At 27.4% G+C, this 24,248-nt stretch overlaps 1 protein-coding gene across 1 annotated transcript; it reads right to left on the bottom strand.

The window, feature by feature from the left end:
- Positions 1-1,451: 1,451 nt before the first annotated feature.
- LOC114945531 (putative fatty acyl-CoA reductase CG5065) lies at positions 1,452-24,023 on the bottom strand. The gene is made up of 8 exons (XM_029321790.2): positions 23,356-24,023; positions 8,149-8,428; positions 6,784-7,100; positions 5,857-6,104; positions 5,065-5,251; positions 4,293-4,478; positions 3,369-3,629; positions 1,452-2,816 (listed from the first exon to the last, which is right to left on the bottom strand). The coding sequence occupies exons 1-8, from the start codon at positions 23,370-23,372 to the stop codon at positions 2,738-2,740; spliced, it is 1,575 nt and encodes a 524-aa protein (XP_029177623.1). The 5' UTR covers positions 23,373-24,023; the 3' UTR covers positions 1,452-2,737.
- Positions 24,024-24,248: the final 225 nt, after the last annotated feature.

Raw genomic sequence — 24,248 nt, 5'->3', positions numbered from 1 at the left:
TGCGTTTTAGTCAAGTTCTTTATTGACAATAAATTTTAAATTTTTGATATGATAAACAATTATTTATAATCGGACAAATCCGATGTTAATTACAAATATCGTTTATATATAATTACAATAAGTCTTATACAAGTTTAATACATGGCAAAGTGTAGTATAGCACATTTATTATTTATGTATACAAAAACATAGTCATGATATCGCTTAATAATAATATATTTCATTATAGTTTGTCAAAATATATATTTATGCCATACATTTTTGTTACGCGCAAAGAAAGCAATTTTAGGTACTTTAAACATTTACGCTCAGGAATATGTTTGATATGCATTAAATACTCATTTTGAGAAAAATCGTAATATTATTATATTTAAAACTGTCACAACTGAGATACGATTTGTAAATAATCGAGTGGATAGAATCGCTTCTGAATTTCATCCAACAAATGGTTTGTCTAACAATATAGAATACAATCATATGTCATTTTTAAATTGTTATACATGCCAAATTAAAGTTCAAGAATATAGCAAGTATAAAAAAATTATAAAAATTCGAGTTTAAGGGATATTATATTTTAAAATAGTCTGTATTATATATTTTAAAGTAATCTGTACACAAAATAAATCCCACGACGTTTGAATAAAATATATATATATATATACACACAAAAAATATATATATATATATATATATATATATATATATATATATGTTCCCATTCGCAGTATATATTACAGATGTACATAAAGTTTTCTGAATTACTAGAGAGATTTCACCCTCATGTACGGATTATTTTGTCATATATAATTAATACATGCGCAGACTTCTTGCACATGATCGTTTTATATATCACAGCCGCCCTTTAATTTAAGGATGTATAGGAGATACAATCAAAGGACTAATATACCAAAAAAGCACGCTATTCATTTGATAGTAAATTGATTAATTTCTAAAAAAAGTTTAATTTTCTAACTTTTAGTTGTTTCTAGCGTTGACACATCGAAATTTTTAACAAATTATTATTTTCTTTTAAACGGTTTAGGAAATATTGATGTAATTTTGCAACATTATTCCTTAAAGTATAAAAATTATACATGTAAAAAATTTAAAATACATGGTACCTTTTTTCGATATTTTTAACGTAATATACAATTTTTATAAATTTTGTATCATTTTTAGATATCTTCCATACATCCTTAATTAATTAATTTCTGCAAAGTAATTAACAGCAATCAACCAGACAACATAAGTGTCTCAAAGATAATTTGTTTAAAAATTTCTTTTTAATAAATTTATTTATTTCTGCAAGCGTGGTGCGATATAATTTATTGGTTTGATTATAATTGTTTTTAATTTTAGAAGTATTTGAATTAGCAAAAATAATTTCCTTTTGATATTGGTAATTATTAATAAGGCAATATAGTATAGGTCTTTTATGTATGTGTGAGTACTTTGTATTTTAAAATTATTTTATTAATTATATTTTATTAAAGTCAGTCTTGGCGAGTATAACATCGTATATTAAAAATTCTGCTTATTCATATAGTGTACCATGTAAAAGTTTAGTTTAAACGTGACGCGCCTAATATGATTAGTTTGAGAGTGCTCGAATATATATTTCTATCTTTATATCGTAATATTACAAAGCTCGAAACGCGAAAAAGAGATTTCATAATCGCAATAATTTTGAATAGGATACCATATACAACGAAAAAATTAAAAGTTGATTTTTTAACATGTCAGTAATTTTGCAGCTACATATTTTGTTCAAAATTATTTTGTATATACAATTTATTAATATATGTATTATATACATATATAATTTATTTTTTTACAATAACATCATAATTATTAATATAGAAATCGATGTGAATTTGTACAAACAAACGTTTGCGAATCTCTTATTCAATTAGTTCGATTGTATATGTATATATATTGATAGAATATAATTCAAAATAAGGGGTCCAACATTTTTTTTGTACGTGTCAATCATAGATTAGAAATTTGATACAAGCTCTACGAAGCTAACTTAATAATTATATTATCGTGGAAAATATTAAAGATATGTGAGAAAATGTTTTAAACAAAAGTTCTATATATTTACAGTAATCCTGCATTTTTCCAAAATTATATTTTTTTAACTACTTTCGAGATTCCGGTAGTTCATTAATGCTAATTGGCCAGTTGAACACTAGGACTCTTATTTGATTGGTCGATCGTGCTGATTATTATATCCTAGATACTGGTCGACATATAGTATATATGAATGTGTACTTTTTTTTTTTTACAACGAGATCCCCTTTTTTCTTCTCATTAATACCCGATTTAATTAGTATATTAAATTTGCATCGTGCTGATTATTATATCCTAGATACTGATCGACATATAGTATATATGAATGTGTACTTTTTTTTTACAACAAGATCCCCTTCTTTCTTCTCATTAATACCCGATTTAATTAGTATATTAAATTTGCATGTATATATATTAAAAATATTAATTTTTAATATATAATATATAATATATTATTATATAATTTAATATATAATATATTTAATATATTAAAAATTAATATTTTTAATATATAAAAATATTCGCGCGACACAGTTTAGTTTTTGAAGTAAAGCGTGAGTTATAGGTCCCTTTCCTAAAATATTCCTTTCCGCAATTTTTCTTGCAGCATCGGCGTTTCTAAAATTACGATCCAACAGTTTTCGTGTAGTTTCTCGGTGATATATCACCGATTAGCGCGTTTGATCATTCCTACTAATACGAATATGCTGAATATTTTAGTTAATTTATGCATCCAATATAATCTGCAATACATGTTATTAATAATTAACTTATTTCTCTCGTATCCAGATATCATACATATCTTGTAAGCAGTGGTTGTGCTTAGATGATTTAAAAATTAGATAAAGATGATTTTGTTTTAAATATATCTAGATAAAAGATAAAATTATATGACGATCCATCTAGATAATATTCTAGATAACAATTTCTAAGACTGTTTAGATAAACACAGTTATAAAAAATATAAATTATAAAAGGGATATAAAAATATATGTATTCATATTTTTATTTATAAATTTTTATCGCTTACTTTTTAAGTTCTATTATTTAAGTATTTTTATGTACTATAATTCTAAATCAAAATTATCTGAAAATTATTCTAGATAATTTAATAATACTTTTTCTTCATCTAAAAAAATGTAGGGTAGATAATACATATTTTTATCATCTATATAAAGATAAGATGACGCCAGCTTCATCTAGATGATCATCTATATAATTTTATTTAGATAAGAGCAAACACTGCTTGTAAGTGTGAATATGATGAGGAATATAAAAATTTAGCTGAGACTTACCTCGATAAACGATTTCGAGCCTTATTTAACGTATCCGGATTGTCTTTCAAAATATATTTTCTAATTCCCAACATGTACTGATGCAAATACACGTCCCAATCCAAATTTCTAATATCTATGTTGAAGTCGTTGCAATCTCCCGAAGCGCTTACAAATTTCACTAATTTCATCATGTTCTCCGCGCAGAATTTCCACTCGTTCATTGCGAAGAATTCTCCGGTTTTAGCAGCGCGTTCGAAGCGTTTGGTGATTTTCATCATTCTGAAAAAGACGGTGGGTCGCGAATTATTATTGTACAGGGTGTCCCAGAATTAGCACAGCACCTGGGATCATTTGAAGACAATTTTTTCTTCAGCAAAAATGTCTAAGCACCAATAATTTTCAAGTTATAAGAGATTTGAAAATAAAGAATTTTTTATTAATTAATCCAAATAGCAAGCGTACATCACTCTGATATCGAATGACGTCATTGAACGTCAAAATGACGTAAGTTTGCTACTTGCGTTCATTTTGACATCAAATAACATCCCAGATAGCAAAAGTAGTGATTTTGACGTTAAATTACGTCATTTTGACGTTGCGACGTCATTTTGACATCTAATGATGTCAGTTTGCTACTTGAGAAGCCGTGTGGAAATAAAATATTAACAAAACCACATTCTTCAATTAATTTCAAGTAGTAGAGTTTATTTTAATAGAATTTTAATTTAAGGTTTATAGTTAAACACAAAGATACATGATGACACAAATTAGGAATATGCAAAAAAATAATGGTTTCTCTCTCGACATTTTCGCTGAGGAAAACTCGTCTTCAAATGATCTCAGGAATCTGCCATTAAGATGACCCGTTAATTCTGGGACACCATATATATAAATAAAATTTTTTTCTCGTGCGTATGATTAAAACTTTTAGAAAGCACTTACATAGGTTTGCAACCTTGGACTCTTAATACAAGATCTACGATAAACGCAGGTAAGAAGTGCAACGTGGCTACCATAATAGCGTGAATAAATTTGTTCGTCCTAAACGTAAAGCCCGGGTACCACATCACGTATTTCGACGGGGACAATATAGCGTGTTTTCTCGTAAGATATCCGAATTCGCGCCAGCTGCGAAGAAATCATATTTTTCGTTACTTCACGTTCTTCATCATGTCTATGGTATCTCGTTATCAGGGTTGCTAAATTTTTATAAGCAACTAAAATTAGTTAAGTTAAAAATTTGCATAAACAAAAAATTAACTCAGTTAAAGTTAAGTTAAGATTAAATTAACTAAAGTTAAATTTCAAAAATTACTTTTTAAAAACATTATTTATTTTAAAATAGAATTTGATTTGTTAATTCTTTTAAAATTTATAATAACAAATAACAAAGAAATTTTTATTTTTATATATAGAAATATATTTTTTGGTAATTACAATTAATAACAAATAAACATAAAAATTAATAATACTTAAATTTAAAAATAATACGTTTATAAAAAACAATAATCGTATTGAGAGATAAACAAATTTAATTTAGAAAAAAGTTAAGTTTAAGGTCAAAAATAACTAGTTAAAATTAAAAATTAATATTAGACTAACATTTTAAATTAACTAAGCTAAGTTATTAAAAGTTATTAATCTTTTAATTATTTTTGAACTTTTAACTAATTAACTTGTTATTAACTAATCCTGCTCGTTATTCATTACTCACGTAATCGGGTGCGTTGCGCTGCTGGTGCAATTGTAAATCTTTATCGTATCGCTACGTTGCATAGCGTTATGCCAGGATGCGCATATTATAGTATCGACAACAAAATCGACAGGTACAACGTCTACTACTAAATTTGCGTTACACACGATGCTCCTAATAGTACCTCTACTTATCTCCGTCATTATACCTGTCAAAAATGAAAGTCTAACATATGTAATGTACACCCCAGATAGCAAGCATACCTCATTTTCACGTCAAAATAATGTCATTTTGACGTTCAATGACGTAAGTTTGCTACATATGTCTATGAAATTGAATCTATTAATATAGAAGAAAATCAATTAATTAGAAACGCTCGTTTCTTTTTAGACAATTTAAACTTTAATATGTCTTATTTTTTATTATAATAACTTTATGAAAATTAAAAAATGCATTTTATAGGTAACGAACAATATATTCATGATACCTGATCAGAATTTCCAGATAACATTAATTTTTTTACAAAATAAATCTCAAATATTGCAGAAAAGACATTCTTTATTTATTAAATTTCAATTATTTAAGAAATCTGACGTGCTAATGAAAATTAGCTGACGACATCATTTTTCTAGCATTTAAAAATTTATGAAAATCACCTTGTCTCGTTTAAAATAAAATAAATTTTTTTGTAAACTAGTGTTATAGTACAAGTTAAAATCAGTATAAAATTTTCTATCGTTTTACGATCTTGCAATAAATTAATGAGAAATTAATTAAAAGAATAGAAGCGCGAATTTGATTTAATGACTGTACCTGTGATACCGCAAACATTATCTATCCAGCCTGGAAATGGTTCTTGATATGCGGCACAGACTATACTCGGTCGTACAATCGCGATCGGTAAACCGCTTCCCTTGGACAGTATAATTTGTTCTGCCAAACCTTTCGTTAGCGTATAGGTATTTGGATGATTACCGATCAGTCTCTTCTCTATTATTTCTATCGTCTCGTCGTCCAAATTTTCGCACATATCGATTACTGTATACGGTTTTATATCTGTGCTGTAACATTAACAATATGTTATTATTACTATAAGGATATTTCTAAATAATCCAAGTAGTAAACTGAGGTCAGTTTGCTACTTGGATTATTAATGGATTAAAATGACGTTATTTTAACATTTAATGTCGTCCTTTTGACATTTAATGACGTCAATTGACGTATTGCTACCTGGAATCCCAGATAGTTACAATAATTATTATGACATCATTTGACATCAAAATGACACCAAAATGATTATTTTTATTATTTGGAAAATTGAATATTTATTCGCGCATATAAAAAATGAACTTAATTTTGTAGAATGCGATTCATGTCGTATAAAAGAAGTGTATAGTTTCGAATATCATGTCTTCAGGTAGGATTGAGAGCGAGAAATATTGAATATGTACTTATAGCACCCCCTACTCATTAGAAGTTTCACGCCCGAGTATTGCACATATATTACATATATTTAATGCGATCTGTCAATTTTTCTACTTTTACGATTTTACGATAAATTAGTTTAATCGAAGATATTTGAAGGTTTCCATTTGAACTTAGGTATAGCAAACGTAGGTCATTTCGACGTTTAATAACGTCAAAATAACATCATTAAACGTCACTGACGTTTAATGACGTCAGTTTGTTATTTGGAAAGTCTCATAATATTTGTATCTCTTATGTATAATTAAGACTTACGCATATATCGATTCATCGATTTCTCGTCGATCGGCATTACTGTAAGCCGTGCTAACATGAATGACGCTAATGAGGTTTGTCATGCGCCTGCACAAGTCCAATATGCGATCTGTGCCTCTTGTGTTCAGATTAACGGCTACCTTTAATGACTCGTTGAAACGTACGGTGGCCGCGCTATGAAAAACAATATTAACACGTTGTATCAGCATATCTCTGTCTTCGGGCTGAAGTCCCAGATCCGGCAGGCCCACATCGCCCTTTACAGGGTAGATCTTATTTAAGACACCAGGAAATTCTGATCGTATTCTATCGAAAACCTGCGAAAACAGAGAGGGAACAACCGTTCTAAATAAAATTATATAGATGATTATTTAGATGAAGTTTTGGCGTGATCTTATCTTTGTAAATATAGATAATAAAAATATATATTAGTTATATCTGTGTGAATTTAAGATGAAAAAAGTGTTACCTTTACTAAATTATCTAGGATAATGTTCAGATAATTTGGTTTAGGACCATAGCACATAAAAATATTACTTAAAAAAGTAAATGATAAAAACTTTTAAATAAAAATATGCGAATGTATTGTATTTTTATATCTCTTTTACAATTTACATATTTTCTATAACTGTGTTTACATAAGCGGTCTTAAAAATAATATTATCTAAAAGTTATCTAGATGAATCGCTATATAATTTTATCTTTTATCTAGATATATTTAAAGCTATATTTAAATCTAGATATATTTATATATTTAAATCATCTTTATATTATCTAAGATAAATTTACATCTTATCTTTATATCTAGCTAATTTTAAAATCATCTAGGCACAACACTGTATATAAGAAATATGTAAAAATGTACGTAGAAAAGAGATAAAAATATTATTTTCGGGATCTCTCAATTTGTTAAGTCATTTTTATAAGATTTTTCTCGTTACTTGGATAAGTGAGAGGTTCCGGAAATAACATTTTTTCCTAAAAATAATATATATGCTATTAATAGACCTAACTTCGTAGCGAATAATCATCAGAAAAAAATCGTGAGAACAGTTACAATCGCGACCTTTCGTCACACGTTTCAATGATTATTTGACACTTCAAGTATAATTACGCCATAGGTAAAATATTTAAATCGTCTTCTCTATAGAAGAGGCCTATATACAGTCAGAATCAATATTGCATTAATTTATCATACGCGTATATACTATTATACGCCTTTATGAAATGTCAATCTAACGTGAATCTAGAGCAAAATTCATTTATAAAAAAAAATTCTACGTTACACTATCTAAAAAAAAAAAATTGGAGAGTTCTTTTTTTTCTAATAATCTTGTAATGTAATAAGTATACATATCTACATACAGGATTTTCCAGTAATTCCTTGAAGCGGTCTTCGATGGTTTGGGTCTTTTTTGGACGGATTAGAACGAAAATCATGGCCACACGAGGACACGAGCGCAGCAACTTTTCCAGGAGGGCTTTCCCTAGGAAACCAGTGGCACCGGTTAGAAGAATCACCGTTTCGGCGAAGAATGTGTCGATTGAACTTCCCCTCGAGTGGGTCTCATCGTGTGCGTGTCCCGAATTGGTTTGTGCATTAGTCGTTCCCATTTTGATATGCGTTTCAAACTTTGCGCAGAATCTATGAGAAATAATATATATTAATATTAGTAAGAATAGTTTCAAAACAAAGTTTTATATATAACTATAGTACAATAATGTACTTGAATATACATATACACAAAAAAAAAGAAATCAACACTTATATACTCGTATATACGCAACAATATTTATAATTTTGTTATAATAATTTGCTAAATCTTAAATTTCAATAATATGTAAGGTTGATCGAGATTTTCTGAGAACTAATCGAGGTGCGAATACAAAGAAATGAATCTTCAAATTTATCAGACATCCCAATTCCTTGACTTTTTCAATCATGTATTACAACAATGTATTAAGATATCTGAAAAGTGGCATTAAGCAACATTCACAGACTAAGAGATATTTTTCAAATTTGCATGCTTTCGTTTTGTCATCCGCCATTTTTAATAAATTTATTTTGCCACATTGAAATAAATAGATTTTTTAATCCAAGCTTTATTTTTATTTTTTTTAGAAACATTTCTATCTTTATTATTTACGAAGTTAGCATCATTTAAAATTTGTGATTTTTTTCCAAATTTTAAGTGTACCGCTTTTTTGGAGTGAGTGTAGCTTAACTAAGAAAAATATTAATAATGCGAATACTTATTTAGTCAGCTCTTTTAATTTTTAAAGCCACAATCTCCACTTGATTCCTCTCGACCAATAGAGCCAAACGCGATGTTATTGCGACAATTATGAAGGAAAGAACATTTTGGAAAGGAATTTGAATCCTATGGTTGGGATCTCAAAAATTCCCCCTCTGTTCCTTCTCTTAACATCCCCTGTAAAGAAATAGGCGAGAAAAATATTGGTCCGAAAGTTGGCTGAATCGGGACTCGAACCCGAGACCTTCCGCTTGCCGGGCGACTGCTCTTCCAACTGAGCTATTCAGACACTCACGAATAAATACTTTTCTCAATGTTTATACCCCCCCACCCCCCAAAGCGTCGTAATTAGGTCCAGACGCGACGAACAATAATGCGAATACTTATTTAGTCAGCTCTTTTAATTTTTAAAGCCACAATCTCCACTTGATTCCTCTCGACCAATAGAGCCAAACGCGATGTTATTGCGACAATTATGAAGGAAAGAACATTTTTACAGGGGATGTTAAGAGAAGGAACAGGGGGAATTTTTGAGATCCCAACCATAGGATTCAAATTCCTTTCCAAAATGTTCTTTCCTTCATAATTGTCGCAATAACATCGCGTTTGGCTCTATTGGTCGAGAGGAATCAAGTGGAGATTGTGGCTTTAAAAATATTAATCTTATTATTTAAAAATAATTTTCTTAAATGGAAAAGGTAAAATGTTGAATAGAAAATACATATTTTCATATAAAATAATATTTTTTATATTCTTCAGATAGACTATTATAATATCGAAATAATACTAATATTGTTGCATATATATAAAAATATAAGTACTGATTTGATACTTCTTTTCTGTGTACTAAATGATCCATTGTCTTTAAAAAATATAACAAAACATTTTTAGAATTTATTTTACAAGATGATTTATTTAAATCTTAACAGATAATATACGAAAATCACATATTAAACTTTTAGAAAACAAATATATCGGTTAAAAGTTGTAGGATTTTGAGGCAGATATAGTATCTTAGTCTCTAGAATTGTCTTTAGATAACGTTTTTCAAAATCATTTAAAGCTGTACCCAGTTTTTTTAAATGTACCATCTTTTGGTATTTTTTAATGAAAAATTAATTCTCGCAATATTCAACAGAAAAAAATTACAAGATAGCAAAAAAGTAAATAATTTACGAAATATTGTTTACTTTAATTTGACATAATTTGACATAAACTATAAAATATCTCGTAAAATATTCATTTTTCTGTAATCGTACTTTTAAAATAATAAAAGAAGATAAAGAAAATAATCAATATGTACCAAAAGAAAATACATAGTTATTTTTGTACAATAAGCAATAACATAATTTCAGAAGCACAAGGGATGTGATCGAAAAAGCTTCTAGAGAACTTCACAGAAACAAAAATAATTGTATTTCTCAAGAACTGTGCACCAAAGAAACTGTGTTTAACAAAAACTGTATAAAAGACAACACTTAACATATGGCGAAAAAATTCTCGAACTGAGAATTCTTCCATTAAAAATACAGTACACAGACGAGTGAGAAATTTCGCAATCGATTTAATGCGTGACGGAAATAAAATGCGAAGAAGTCTCTGATCTGGAAACTGTGTTCTCAATATGTATTATTCTCTTTATATGCAATTTTTAAATATTCGAAATAAATTCGGGCGATTTTATTATTGTAACCTTTTAAAAAATTTCGCCGGTTGTCATAAATCTATCTTTTTTATAGTCCTTTATATTTTCTGAAAAATCAGGAATTAAATCTGTTTATTGTTTTCTGAGAGTGTCGACTGGAGGGCAGGACCGCCAATTTTAGATAGGGTAAACTCAGATAAGATGACCACAGTTTTTTAAGATGCAAAAAACACTTTTATTTTTGTTGTTTTGTAATAATATTTAACACATTACTTTTTAAAAAATTAAAGTGTATAACACTATTGAAATTAAACAATAAATATTTAATAGAAATTTTATGACTATAGTATTTTATGACTATAGTATTTTATAGAATAGTTAACTGTATTTTGTGTTAAAGTAATTAAAAAACTTATAATTTTACATATTTAGTTTTTTTTTATTTTTACATTACATATAAACATTAATATACTTTAAATATAAAATAAAAACTTTGATAAAAAAATTTAAATATAAAAATTTTAAATATAATTTTTTAGATTGATTTTTTTTCACTAAAAATAATCTTTACACAATGAAAACAAAATAGAAATAAAATTTTATACCATAAATAAACAAAATACATAATATTTTAATAATTAATATTTTAATAATGAAAGTAGACTATATCTTACTCAAATTGTGAAGTAAAGCCCCTGACCATAGTATTTATAAAAAAAATAGTGAAAACAGGGAAATAAAAATTATGAATTACATTATACTTTATATACATATACTATCATTATGTATCTATAAGGATCTAGATTATGATAGCTCAACTATAATTTATTTGACATTACAGCATTTTTTAGTAGGCATATAAGTACTACTGGAGGAAATCAAAAGTAAGAACATGATATATAACATTTACATTATATTATTATTCCGAATACTATTACGTACATAAACTATTATAAATATCGATTATTTTTAAGAATAATAAAAACGTATTATTTAACGATTATTAGAAAAATTGCAGTTTTTATAGCTATCTTTTTTCGATATGGCCATCATATTTAAGTTTACCCTAGATAAAACCAAATTATTGTTAGATTAGTAAGATTATTCATTCGAATATTTTTTGACAATGTGTATTGAACAATATAAATCTGCAGTAATGAGCAGAGAAATGATTAAAAGCATACGATATAAAGTATAAAATAAACTAATTTTCTAAATAAAAAATAGAAACAAATATTAATCCTTTTTTCTCTGTTAATGAATCATCATTATGCAATAGAAGGAATATTTGAACAGGAGCAAGAAAGCTATGCGAAGCTTTGCGCGCGTATACTTACACATATGATTTATGCAATGATTATAGTTGCACCTTGACCTGGAATATCGTAACTTCTATTGTATATCTCGAATCAATATAACCGTGGTGACGGTCATCAACCGACGTCGGAAAAAGCTCTTATTAATATTTTACGAGCACTCAAAGAACACAGTTTCGTGATATAGTTGCAAGCGAAAGGTTATACATGTCGTTTGCGAGCTTATTTTGTTCAGGTGATATTTCTTTATATATTGTCAGACAATATTAAAAATAACAACACTGATATTAGTTTAAAAAATTATATAATACTTGTCGGTTAAAAATTATTTTATTTTATTCGTAATAATAAAATCATGATTGAGGAAATTTATGAAAGCTTTTAGAATTTTTTTCCATGATTTGCACTTCAATTTTTAATGTTGAAGGAATAAACTTTGAGATATCATTCTAAAGTTTGTTTTAGAGAAAAATCGCAATTTCTTCTTATATAAAAAGATACAAACGAGTTTATAATTTATAATAATTATAGTTAATAATTTATAATAATAATTATATAGAGTTTTTTACAGCAATATATAAATTACGCTTATTTAATTTTTATAAAATTTTTGAATCTTTACACAAACAATTTCTAAACAAAAATAAGTTTAAAAGTATTTTACAGAAATCACTATTTAACAATGCATTTCCAGAAATAATGGGAATTTCACAAAGTAATTTCGATACAAATTAATTATTAAATTTTTTAAGATCATAATATATTTGTGAACATATTAATATAAAATGATTATGATTCTGGATTACTTTCTCATGTACAGAGTGTTGAAAAACACTCTGTACATGGTATACTATTTTAAGAGGATTTAATATGTCCAAAAACAAGTCGAAGAGTTTTAGTAAATATTTTTTTACATTTTTTATTTCTATAATTTTTATTTTTTGTTTTAAAATTTTATTTTTGATAAACGTCGCTTAAATAAAGATATTCATATATATATTTTATAAATTAAACTTCGGCTCGTATACAATTAAAATATGTGATATAATAAAAGGCCAACTTAACGAGCTTATATGATATTAATTAAAAAATTTTTTTATTAATTTACGTCATAATATACAAAAGATAAGATAAACGTTTCGACTGTACGACAGTCTTTTTCAATATCATGCTAATATGTCAAAAAATTAATTTAGTCATATCGACCTTCTTATAAATACAACATTTATGAGATTATCATATGACGAACGCAGTACAAAATTCATGTTTGTTGGCTAGAGTTAGAGCGTCAGATTTATGTATGTCATGCTGTTATATTATGTAACGACACTGTGAACAAATTAATATATCCGCTCAAATATTACATTTTAGATTTTTAATAAATAGTATTAACTTACTTTTTTGTCACGAACATAACACTTTTTTTAAAAAATTATTTCTTTTTACATAACATAATTACAATGTGTACTTTTTAAAAAACAAATCGATATCTGTATCTCACAATGTCGGCGCGCTGTATATATACCCAATTTTTAAGATGACGTAGACAATTTTTTTAGAATATCAAAACAGGAACCGTCAAGACGCTATATTAAAGAAGAAAACAACAGTATCAATCTAAAAAAGGACACCGAGCGTCTAGACAATTTCATAATCTCATAAATGTTGTATTTATAAGGTCGACATGACTAAATTAATTTTTTGACATATTAGCATGATATTGAAAAAGACTGTCGTACAGTCGAAACGTTTATCTTATTTTTTGTATATTATGACGTAAATTAATAAAAAAATTTTTTACTTAATATCATATAAGCTCGTTAAGTTGGCCTTTTATTATATCACATATTTTAAAGATATTCATCTATAGCCAGTTTGGTCAATTACTTAACAACCTTGTTTTTATTTTTGATTTTCTATTATTTTATTCATATAAAAACAGCTAAATATTAAATTAAATTATAGGTAAGTTGAGTTATTATGTAAGATATCGCAAAAATCCCAAAATTGGCTCATTTGTGAATTCAATGTTTATTAAGACTTTTTAACTTATTTTGAGACATACTAAATCCTCTTAAAATATTTTATCTTCTTTCACCATCTTGTGTAATATGACACTTTTGACGTCAGAGACTACTTGAAACTAGTTTACTCGGAAAATATGAGTGAATAATTTGCGATCTTATAATCGTGGAAAAATCAATTTATAATCAGGGAACAATGTCTTCAATATCGATAAGGCGAATGATCAATTAAAGATTGAAATAATTTATAAAATATTTTATTTCGGTCAGGGAACTTGCTCTTTGTATCTCTAACACTTTCTAAATTTTTTTAATTTCGAAGAAAAAAAAAGAAAATGTAATAGCAAAAAGATTAGATCCGAAAAATGTCTCTAATTTTAAATAATTATACAGAATATCTAAGAATTGTCAAAATTAGAAAATCCACATACAAATGTTCTTATTATTTCTTCTTAGAACAGATTCTATCCCTCTGTACTTTCTTATTTGATTAAATTAAAATTATATTTGATATTAAAAGAAAAATAATAAAAAATCCCTGAAAATTACCTCTTGTAAAAAAATTAAAAATTTGAAACAGTATTTCAAAAACTATCGATTTTAGCGCATCGTAGTTTGCGACATTCTTTTTTTCATTATCGATAACAAATCTATCGATCATCCGTCAAATTGAGAGATCCCAAAAATAACATTTCCTCCAATTTATTTTATATTTCAATAAAAAAAAATTATTTTTTTGCCATTTTTTGAAAAAAGGAAATTGTGTGTTAAAGGGATTAAAAAGATGCATCCATTAGAAATTAATGCATCTTTCAATGTATAAATATTGTCATTATTATCGATATTAATATTTAATACTTATTAATATTTAATATGAACAGTTAATTTATTGACCAAAACTGGTTTATTTTATTACGTGCAAAAAAATTATGTTCTATCATATCATAATCATAATTATGATCATAATTATAATTATAATTATATCATAATCATAATTATATTAAACATCATAATTATGTTCTCTCTAGTTCTATCTATGTTACCATAGATGATTCCTTTCAACCGTTTATTAATGTGATATTTAATTAAGTTAGGAGAGTAACAATTATTCAATAAAATCTCTTCAACAATCTTAAGATTAGAATCATGAAATCGTTGGTCAGATAGCACCAAAACCTGATCAATTAATGTGAGCGATGTGGCTCTTATTGCCTGTTTAACACTCTCAATTTATATTTATATTTATATTACAGAGCCTTGTTAAATTCTTAATCTGATCAATAAAATTAATGATATTATTAATTTTATATTTGAGCGGGTGGTTAGAAAAGAACACATCATATCTAAGGGGAGCATTATAGAGAGACAGGCCAACATAGAAAGAACAAAAAGTATAGGAAATGACTCGGTTAATAAAAAATTCTTTGTCATTCCGTATATAGATAGGATCTCAGAAATGATTGTTTCCTCGGTAAAAAATAAAAATTGTATGGTAGGGTATAGATGTCTCAACAAACTGGATAATATTATTAAAGCACAGAAAGATAAAACTAAACATCCATGCAATTCGAATGTGGTTTATAAGATCAGTTGCAATAATTGTAATGCATCTTATGTAGGCCAAACAAAGAGGCAATTGCAGACGCGAATAAAAGAACATAAAAATAATATTAGGTTGGACTCAACGAAACATTCAGTAATTTCTGAACACATAAGAAATGAACATCATACTTTTAATTGGGACAATGTTAAGATCATGGACAACGAAAATAATTATTATAAAAGACTCATTTCTGAGATGCTACATATCAAGGAACAAAAAAATGGACTAAATTTAAACAAAGATACTGAGTTACTTAGCGAGTCGTATTTTAATATTTTGGATATATTAGCGAACAATAAATAATAATAGGACAAATAGGACATTAACGAGTCAAACATAGATATTAGATCATATATAAACACGCACGCTCTCCGATCAAGTAGAGTTTAAAATGAGCTGTCTTTCTGTATTGTTGGTTTGTTATGTGTCATCCTTAATAACTGTTAATAAGTGACAAAATTGTCAAGAAGGACGATGATAGGTAAGCATACTACCAAGTGTAGGGGATATATATTATAATTTGGATATACGTTGATCGGTAATTTTTATTAATCGCAGCGCCTACGGAACGGGTTAATTTCTCGCATATTAACGATGAAACTATCCGAGATCTGAACAAAATCAGAGATCATATCGAGGCGAACATTGTTGGACAGGACGGATTAGAACACACGTTAATTGCTCAAAAACTCTCGATTCTGAATAACTATAATTAAATTTCGATATTATGTGAATTTGTATGAATTTATATTTCAATAATTATACTGAAGAAGACCGCGTGCGGTCGAAACGTTTATAGAATGATTGTAACTTGCGTTAGTTTTAATATAATGACTGTAGTTTTATAATTTATACATGTAATAAATGGTAGTTGACTGAACATCTCGAATATTCAGCTCGATAAGTTGGCCTTATATTTATCACTTTAAAATTAATGTATCGTTTTGAAAAAATTGGTTTGCGATATCAATTCGTCAGTAAGATGCCATTCTCTCTAATGACCGTTGTATTCAGGAAATTTAACATGTTGCTTTCTTCCATCTCGTATGTGAAAACAAGACGAGGATAATAACTATTGAACATAATTAACATCTCATTGATCTTATCCTTGGGGAGAACAGCAAAAATGTCATCAACATATCTATAGAAATGGGGAACCTCAAAATCTAACTCAGCCAAACAATGAGTCTCCAGGTCATCCATGACCATACTAGCCAACACAGATGAAAGAGGGGATCCCATAGAACTAAAATCTGCTCATAATACTGTCCCTCAAAGGTGAAGCTGGTGGAATTTATTATTAATTCAACCGCGTGTTGAAATTGCGTTAAACTAAATTTTATCCGTGTAGATATAAAACTCCATCTTTTCTCAATCCCGCTCAGAACAAGATCTTTCGGAATGTTTGTGAAAAGTGCAGTAACCATCCAACGAAACCAACATGTGATCACTGTTAATTATTTTATTTTTAATTAACGAAACAAAAATCCAGGTATTCTTTATGTATGATTTAGGTTTTGGGACAGAATCGAGTAAAATATTGTGTAAATATGTAGCTACGTTATACAGGGGACTCCCAATAGCTGACACAATAATTCTCAATGGGAGCCCTTGTTTATGTATTTTCGACAGGCCATAACATCTGGGAGCATTACCATTAGTGCATCTCAATCTTTTATAAACATTGTTGTCAATAAGTTCATTATCAAGCCAAAATTTAACCAACGTATTTATTTTAACAGACATGCTACTCGTCGGATCTTTTTTCAATTTTCTATATGTGTTACAGTCGCTCAACAATTCAGTCATCTTTTCCATGTAATTATTCCTATCCAGAATCACTGTCACTTGACCCTTGTCCGCTTTAGTAATTAACAAGTCATCCCGATCAGCCAAAAACTTTTTAATCCTAGTAAATTCTTTTGAAATGTGTCTATCCATAAAATTATGGTGTTCAGTTTTTCGCCGCCATTTATTCAGGGATCCCGCAATCTGATTACGTGTGTCTCATTTTCAACTTTATAGAAACACGATTCAAAATTCTTAATAACGTCTAAGGTAAATAACTCACAATCACTTTTAACTTTCTGGCTGATGGGCAAACAAAATTTATCTCCCAAACTTAGGAAACGAAGTAGGACATCACTTTTGGCAATCGTGTCACTGTCATTATAAGTGTTTAATATTTATAAAGTTATAAATATTTAATGACATAGGATTATATTGATGATGCCAGCTTGGAGCCAAATGATATGCATATACATTTTCATGAATTGACACAAATTTCCGTAACTCTTATGAATATATTACCGAGATATAAATATTTATTGTATAACTAAACAGTTTCTCATTAATCGAGCGTCGACTTGTGAAACATTTGTTTACTCCTGATACAATCAACACACAGTCATCCTATCAAGGTCAAGTTTACATTAGACGTTTATCACTTTGACCACTCACTCTTTCCTCCCCTCCTTTCCCTTTCCTCCTCTCTCTCTCTCTCTCTCTCTCTCTCTCTCTCTCTCTCTCTTTTTTTACTCGATGCGAGAAAATAATTCACTTCCAAGCTGGCCTCAAGATATAATTACAAGTGGCTCTTATCACCGGAGACGATTATCGAAGACGGTGCACTGACCTAACTCACGTCGAATGATTAAATAAGATGAAGCAGGAAGTGAGAAACTTGCACGAGAATTCTAATAACAGCTCTGGATAATAAAATAATGCAAAAAATTAATTTGACGAACTAAACTATATAAACTATAATAATAATTATTGCCATTAAAACTATATAAACTATAATAACTATATAATAACTATAATAACTATACCAAACTATTGTATAGTTGTTATAGTTATTATATAGTTATTAATAACTATAATAAACTATTATATAGTATTATAACTATATAATAACTATAATAACTTATAATAAATTATAACTATATAATAAATTATATTATAGTTATTAATAACTATAATAAACTATTATATAGTATTATAACTATATAATAACTATAACCAACTATAATAATAATTATTGTCATTAAAAATTCATTTTGAATCTCATTCTCTTTCTGTCATATTAAATTATTCCATAAAAATTAGATGATCATGTATTTTTTTTATTTTTCGCATATTAAAATGAATTATTTCTTTTTTTATGCCAATAATCTTCATTCAAAAACACAGTCACAAAAAAACTTTCTTTTACAGGAAGAAGTCTAGTCATTTAAATATTAGTTCTATTTGTTTGTGGAACTATGACATGAGACATGACAAATCTCTTTTCTACAATATACATGTATAACAATTTTTTAATGATATGACAAATATTTTTTTACAGTAATAATAGACAAATATAAATAGATTTCCCAAGGATTTTAGGATATTTAATATTCAAAAAAATTTTCTCCTTTCTCTTGTCTACTTTCGTCAAGTTTGATATCAACAAATCTTGCAAGAAAGTGACAGAAAAAAGGAGTTTTATACTTCAAAAGTTAACTCCAATTGTATCTTTGTTATCGAATAGTTTTCTCTACTGCAATTATGGATTATAATTGTATGAGTTATATATATATATTGTATACTATATGAATTGTGTTGCTTAAAATTTATTTTTATAACATTATGAGAGAGACACAAAAATAATGTTTTCAAATTATTCTAGTAAATTAAATAGTTCAAATAATCTAGAAAGATAAGAAAAAATGAATAAAATGAATAAATTAAAAAAAAAGAATAAAATTATATAAATAAAAAATAAAATAAAACGCCTATCACCCCTCCCTAGTTTATCAACATTAAAACGCAAGAAGTAAGAAAAGAAAGAAGAGATTACATTATCGAAAATTGCATGTTCTAAGATCTTTGAAAAGTTCGAGATGCTTTAATTAATTTATTGCTACATTTCTTAAAAGACAAAATAAATAAAAACGTGAATAAAAAAGCAAACTCGAGCAAAAATTAATTATAAAAATTGAAAAATTCAATAATTAATTAATAAATTTTTCATTCTTCAATTATTTAGAAAGATTGTAATAAAACTGTTTTTTAAATAATTTTATTTTTAATTTTTTAAATATTTAATTAAAAATTAGGCTCGTGTAAAATTAAAATATTCCATAATAGACCAACTTAATGAGCTAGATTATTTATGATGTTAAATAATTTTTTATTAAATACAATAAATTATAAAATGTTGGACATTAAATCAACGTATACATTTCGACTATACAACAGTCTTTTTCAATACAAGGAATTTTGCTAGAAGCATTCAAAGTTAAACTTACAGTTAATTTGAAGGAAAGATTATATATCTAAATTATAATAATATAATTAACACTAATGCGGTTTTATCTATTTTACATTTATCGTTAGTAAGCGCATAAAACCGACAATGAGATATTCTTCAGATATCCTTCATATTCTGAAGGATATCTCAAGGATATTTGATTGTTAGTTTATGCGCTTGCTAACGATAAATTTGAACTATCAGTGTTTTAGTAATTTTAATATATGTTTTAAAATAATCATATACTTATATCACGTTGTTATATACTTATAATAAGTTGGCCTATTATAAAATAGTTATTTTAATTTTGTATATATATATATATTTCTTTATTTTTATTTTTGTTTTAAATTTGTATTATTATTATTTTTTATTTTTAATGTTTTATTAGGTGAATTTAGATAAATTAAATCAAATTATAATTAAATTAAGTTTATAAGATATTGCAAATATTTCAAAAAATGGCTTATTTACGGACTCATATTTATTAAAACCTTTTAACTTATTTTAAGACATATTAAATACTTTTAAAATATTTTATCTTTTTTTCAACAGTCAGATGTGTTCATCGAGAATTAAGCAGAATATTAAGAAATTACGAAAGATTAAAATATATTTGATTTTACGCAAAGAAAAAATCAAGAATTAAAAAAAAATTAAATTAGCAGAAAAAGTGTGATACTTTGTTTAAATGTTGCCAAGCATTATTATTAATAAAAATTATATATTTTTTAGACTGTAGTATTATTTATAAATGTGTGGGTAAGAATAAATTTAATTTTAATATATAATATAATATATTTTTATATACAAATGCGCTCCTCTATGATATAAAATAATATAAAATAATATAAAATATATAATTATATTAATTATAATATAAAATAAAATAAGTAAATAAATGTGTCTAATATACTTGAATTTCAAAAATGTGACAGACTAAACATCTTGTGTATTGACATTTAATTACTCAAAATATATAAAAAATATAAATGATATGCATTAATATAAAGTTCTTTTAATATTATTTGTTAGAAAAAACAATTAAAGGTCCAGGGGAGATAATTTTTTTGCAATTTCGGATTAAAAATTTTAATTGGAAAAAAATTCAAATCACTGTATTGTCAACTTTGCAAGGCTAATATATACGTTTTTTACAAATGATTTTCGCAATGATTGCTCATCAAGAACGTAAATATATGCCCTTCATAGCGGAAGAGTTAACGCAACATTGTCGCCGTTATGGCACGTGGTATATAACTTGGAAAGCGATCGATCGACCTATTATAACACTCCAAATATCGATCAGCCAGCCATACCAGAAGTTATACTTTTCGCATACAAGTATGTGCGTAAACATCAGTATAGGCTTTGAATATATGTATATATTAGAATTCATTAATTTACTTTTTTTGCCCGTCAAGCGAAAGATAAATAAAAAGCTCCATACTTTAAAAAAAAATTATATATATATATATATATATATAATATACAGGGTGTCCCAGATCTACCAGAAAACCTAGGATATCAATGATTTTCGAGTTATAAGTAATTAAAAATCAAGAAACTTGAGTAAATTAAGGAAATAAAAAAATTAAACAAATAAAGGTTAATTTTAGATACAGGTTACTTTAATAGAATTTTAATTTAAGACTTAATTACAAAGATGCATGATGATAAAAATTGGAAACATGCAATAAATGATGGTCTTCTTCGATATTTTTGCTGAGGAAAAATCGTCTCCAGGAATCTGCCATTAACAGATTTTATGGTAGGTTTCGGACACCCTGTATATATTTGTCCTTATTTTTCCGCGGGAAGCAACTTGGCAAAGCGAGTTTTCTTTGGCTTCTTTCTTTTGCATAATTGAATTTGTGCATTAATAAAAAAATATTAATAACAAGATGATTTTGATCTGAATATTTCAGCGTCATAACTCGGAATAATTACCGTCAATCTTTTGGTACAAATCTTATCTTATCGTTGTTATATGCAGGAATAATGCAACAGAGAATTCTTGCATAGAATAAAGACACGTAAAAAAGTCATCATAAAATTTTTTCTCATTGATAAGTTATATTATCCTTTAAAATAAAAAAATAATATTAAATGTGCAATAACATTGCAATTAGATGACACACTAATTAAGATAGATGTTACATATACGATAAAAATTAATTAATGGTAGGAGATAATTTATTGTGTGTTAAGTTATTAAGTCGTTAATGTGATTAGGTTATTATAGATTACATAAATATGTAAGATTTAAAGATGTGATTTCAAAGATATGTGAATGTTTCAATGACAGATAACGTAGGAGAATGTTTTGAGAGTAAATAAATTGCATAAGAAACTGATAACGCGTACACGAAGAAGCAGAGATAAGCATTATTTGAAATAGATACATTTAAAGTGGAAATACAAAATGTAAAATGTCTATTTTGTACTTTACATTTAAAATATAAAATTTTTCAAAAATAATTTTACATTTTTATTTAAATGATTTTTATTACTTATTTTCTAATTTAAATGTAATTTTCTCGCAAACTATAAATTAAGCGAGATAACATGTACGTATAATTAACGCAATAATTTCATTAGTACCACGTCCTCATAATTCTGGCATCACTTTTAATTAAATAAAATTACAATAAAATAAAATTAATTAAATAACACCATTTAAAAAATTATTTAAAATATTTGATTATAATACTCTTTAGAAGAAAAACGTTCAAAAATTATGAAACATTTCATTTTAATTATGAAACTTTGTTCCAGACATCGCTTAATAATTTTAAAAAATATTTCACTTCTGAAGAGCATCAGAGAAGAGAATTGCAATCAAAATGTTAATTAAAAAAAAATAATTAAATATCCATAAACGATGTAAAAAAATATTTTTTATAATTCCACATCTAAATGTTTATGCAATTCAACTTTAGTAATTCAAACTTGTATTAAAAGAAAAATAAGAATTCAAATATAAGTAATAATAAGAAAAAAATATGAACAATATATATATATATATATATATATATATATATATATATATATATATATATATATATATATATATATATATATATATATATATATATATATATATATATATAAACTAAGAATTTGAATATAAAAATGCAAATAAAAAATTATTTAAAATTATAATAATAATTAAAAAATTGATTTTTATTTTAAAAATATTTATTTTTAATTTCCTATTTTAAATGGGAGTCTAAAAAGCATTTCCCACTTTACAATAAAAAGATTTCAATTATTTTGCTTTTTAAATGGAATTGGACATATATTATTTAACAGCGATATCTTACAATTAATACGTCCAATTTTATAAGATATCGCTGTTAAAACGACATTAAAATCATATTAAAACGGCATTGAAATCATATTAAAATGTGTAACATGCGTGTATCGACTCACTGTGTGCGCGTTGACATGCCCTCAGTCCGTTATTCCTCACTATTCTCTCACCACTCTTCTCCGTCTCTCTTTCTCTCCCCCGATTCCGTCTTTCCGTTGAGAAACTTCTTTGGCATGTATTTTTTCGGCACGTATATAAAGAGTGTCGCGACTTCCGCACGCGTACGAACGCGTCCACATGCATAGCCCACTTCTTTTAGACGAGTCTAATATTCCCAAGGCCGGTAAAAGCGCGTCCGCATTCTCTCCCTCTCATAATGAACTGTCCACGAAGACCGGCCGGCCGGGCGAAAAGTATAAGGAAAGAAGGGAAGTCGCGCGCGATTGTCGCGCGCCACCCTAGGTGGGCTGTAGAAATAGAAATTCACCGTGGAAAAGAAAGAAAATTCGCTCGAATCCTTCGAGATTCCGATCTCGAGGGGGATGATCTCGATCACCTGGAGCCTCCGAGAGCGCGCGAAGAGAGAGAACTGTTCTAACAAAAGGGACGAGAAGCACTGGCCTGGCTTCGCCGATGTTGCTAATCGCGCCGACGTAGGGTATCGCGCGGTATTACGTCTTGTGCGTTTGCGCTATTGCACGCCACTCCGTCAGCGACAGCTGGCAAGAGAAACGTGTGTGTACACGCGTCTACGTAGGGAAGATAGGAGAGACAGAATCGTAACGCATGCGTAGGGGCTGAGAGAGGTGCAGATGGCCCCGACCGAGGCCAAAAAATCGATCGAGTCGCGTTCCGGAGTGTTTTGCCGCGGCTCGCATAGATTTCGTTGCTCCCGTATATCAGACTGACTGTCCAAGTAGAACAGAAATGTTTAAATGATGTCAATTTGATGTTTGAATTTCAAAGGACCTCGCACCAGATAGCAAGCATGCGTCATTTAGGTCATTTTGAC

Source organism: Nylanderia fulva, unplaced genomic scaffold (genome assembly GCF_048542155.1).
Source record: "Nylanderia fulva isolate GAGA-0341 unplaced genomic scaffold, ASM4854215v1 Scaffold4, whole genome shotgun sequence".
In the NCBI taxonomy this organism is placed as follows: domain Eukaryota; kingdom Metazoa; phylum Arthropoda; class Insecta; order Hymenoptera; family Formicidae; genus Nylanderia; species Nylanderia fulva.
This window is presented reverse-complemented; position numbering and strand designations above follow the sequence as displayed.